The sequence below is a fragment of the Charadrius vociferus genome, unplaced genomic scaffold (genome assembly GCF_000708025.1).
Source record: "Charadrius vociferus isolate BGI_N301 unplaced genomic scaffold, ASM70802v2 scaffold242, whole genome shotgun sequence".
Lineage (NCBI taxonomy): Eukaryota > Metazoa > Chordata > Aves > Charadriiformes > Charadriidae > Charadrius > Charadrius vociferus.
This window is the reverse complement of record NW_009647213.1, coordinates 62,042-64,994: the sequence shown is the minus strand read 5'-3', so window position 1 is coordinate 64,994 and position 2,953 is coordinate 62,042. Positions and strand designations below refer to the sequence as shown.

The 2,953-nt window shown below is 45.9% G+C and overlaps 1 protein-coding gene across 1 annotated transcript in view; it reads left to right on the top strand.

The window, feature by feature from the left end:
- The window catches only part of FAM179A (family with sequence similarity 179, member A), a 31,281-nt gene that overhangs the window by 22,399 nt on the left and 5,929 nt on the right, over positions 1–2,953 (top strand). Inside the window, 2 exon segments of the mRNA XM_009895900.1 lie at positions 5–115; positions 1,576–1,792. Coding sequence (XP_009894202.1) covers positions 5–115; positions 1,576–1,792 — 328 coding nt within the window.

Genomic DNA, 2,953 nt, shown 5'->3' with positions numbered 1-2,953 from the left:
GGAGCTTTACAAGCTCCTGACAGCCAAGGACTTTCGGACACGAATGGAGGGAGTGATGCTCCTCCTAAATCACTGCAAAAGCAACCCGCAGTTCATCTCCACTAACATTGTCCAGGTATGTGGGGCATCTCTATTGCTCCTTTCCCATTAGCTCCCTCCCCGAGCCTGTACCAGTAAAGTTAACATAGTGTGTCTTGGCACTACATACTAGCTGTTTGGGACAGGCCGGTCCCTTCTTAGCCAAAATAATTTCATTCAACTCCAGGCTTCAGGGCAATTTCAGTTTCAGGCCAGAGGTATTTCTCTGGCAGGTGCCTATTGCTGCTGTTTGTGAGATGATGACAGAAGTTACTGTTGCTGCAGCTTCTGCTGTCTCCTGCTACCAGTTAGGCTGACATAAAGGAAATCCAGCCACTGAAAGCTTGGCTGTTAGCGTCTAGAAGAAAAATGGCTTGAGATCTAGGAGGGAAGTATCAGGCTAGGTTGATTTAAAAAAAAATAATTTGTTTTTAAAGGATGGTCCTGTAAACTTTATTTTGTCTTGCGCAGACACAACTGTGCATGTTCACTTCTGTCCTTATCCCTTTCCTGCTTGGGAAAGACTGTTCTCACCATTCCTGGGGGTCCTGTTTTCTCTTTGGAAAGAGGAGGAACATGGCTAGAGACAGATCTTCTCTTCCTTCTCCTCCCAACAGCTGCTCGTTTCCAGAAAATGGTGCCTGATAATGTGACTGTCAAGGGACTGAACCTGCTCTAATAAGAACTGCACAGCACATTAAACTTCAGATGCAGGTTCTGAGACAGATAAAACTTGGATCTCATCCAGACACCCTTTTGGCAAAATCAAAACTGCCTTCAGTACTTTAGACAACTTTATGAAAAAATGGGCATCGTAAACACCTTTTTTCCTGCCTGTATACTAAAGATACTGTTTTGCATTACTAAAATTAGATTAATGTAATGATTTACAGGTAACGAGAAACACCATATGAACTATCCTGTCCCCACTCAAACCTCTTAATAAAATATGAAAATCTTTTCAACTATCGTGAGGTGGTGCAACCACTACAGGGAGTAGCCCACAGGAAGACAGTGAAGTTGTGCTAGCAAGTGCTGACCTGACAGAAAGGATTACCTTTATCTTTCATATTGCCGGGTACTTGTTTCTACATCCCTTCTTGAAGCAAAAACATTTTAATCCAGCTTTCATGTCATCTGTTTTCTTAACAGATTTTTGACGTTTTTGTCCTGAGACTTCAGGATTGCAACAAGAAAGTGAACCAGCATGCGCTGGAGGTGCTGGCTTGCATGACAACCATGCTTAGAGATGCCTTACACCCAGTGCTGGTCTCTCTGGTAGCAGCGGTCACAGAGAACCTGAACTCAAAGCACTCGGGGATTTATGCCGCAGCTCTGAAGGCACTGGGAGCATCCATTGCTCACCTAGGTAAGGCTGACCTCTGACCTTGACTTTTCTCAACTTTATCTTTCATATTGCCGGGTACTTGTTTCTACATCCCTTCTTGAAGCAAAAACATTTTAATCCAGCTGTCGTGTCATTTGTTTTCTTAACAGATTTTTGACGTTTTTGTCCTGAGACTTCAGGATTGCAACAAGAAAGTGAACCAGCATGCGCTGGAGGCGCTGGCTTGGACGACAACCATGCTTAGAGATGCCTTACACCCAGCGCTGGTCTCTCTGGTAGCAGCGGTCACAGAGAACGTGAACTCAAAGCACTCGGGGATTTATGCCGCAGCTCTGAAGGCACTGGAAGCATCCATTGCTCACCTAGGTAAGGCTGACCTCTGACCTTGACTTTCCTCAAGTGCGGCTCCTCCATCGTGGAGCCAAGTGAGCACTGAGGCTGTTGATTGCTGTTGTCATCTGTGGAAACGTCCAGCTGCTGCAAGACGTTTATGAAGTCCTGCCTGCATTTTTTCTATCCCAGTCTGTTGTATCACGTTGTGATGTGCAGGTAAATGGATGCTGCTTATCCCTTGGATCACATGTCTGATTATTCCTTCAGTAGAGAGGACATTATAGGGATTATTTTAAGTTCCTGCCAGAAGAGGATGAGGGAAGTAACTAGCATCTGCCATGACTGTTTTCCCCCTTCGTCCTGGGAAATGGCATGCATTTTGTTTTTATTGAGTTGGATTTCTAAGATGTGCATTCTGTTAAGTTTACCTTCACTAAAACGAGATTCAATGAATGTGCTTTTTCCTTTAAACACACGGTGGGAAGGGTGGCGGAGGCTCTTTGTTCTCACTGGGCTTCGTTCCACGCTCCGGCAGTGGCAGCTCTCCCAGGCAGATGTATCTGGCCCATTCTGACCCCCGTATGACAAGCTTTGAACTCAGTTACTCATTTTGCAGTTTTAGGTGGTAGTTTAGCCACATAAAGCCCAAATGAAAATGTCCTTTCAAATTCAAGGATTGAGACCTTGAATTGAATAAGATACTGTGTTATGAAAGAGCGGAGTGGAAATGAGATGAAGGACAAAACGCTTGTTCCGTAGTCAGCCTGGAGGTCTCCACGTGTGTGGGCTTAGAAATGCCTTGGTTCCCTTTTTCCAGAAGGGTAAGGAGCCCATTGTCGTCCCCCTTTCTGGATGCTTGAGGATGGGACCATAAGTATGCCTGTTGATATAAGATATGTACCTGCAGTAGGGAGAGGGTGAGGTCCCAATGTCCCCTGTGTCCTGACCCATACGGCCCGCTGCAGGCTGTGCAGCATGTCTTCTGCTGCCTACTAGGGTCATCCAAAAGCTCTCGGAGATCCTCAGGCTCCATTTGGTTGGGAGAACCTGCCCTGCAGAGTGCACCACCAGCCCATCCCTTACCGCTGTCCAAAAGCTATGTGTTTGAATAGCATGCAAACCTACCACGGAAAAGCAGGTTCCATATAAAGTCTTTGGGTTCTGTGGTTGATGCCAGGTTTGCACATCACTCAC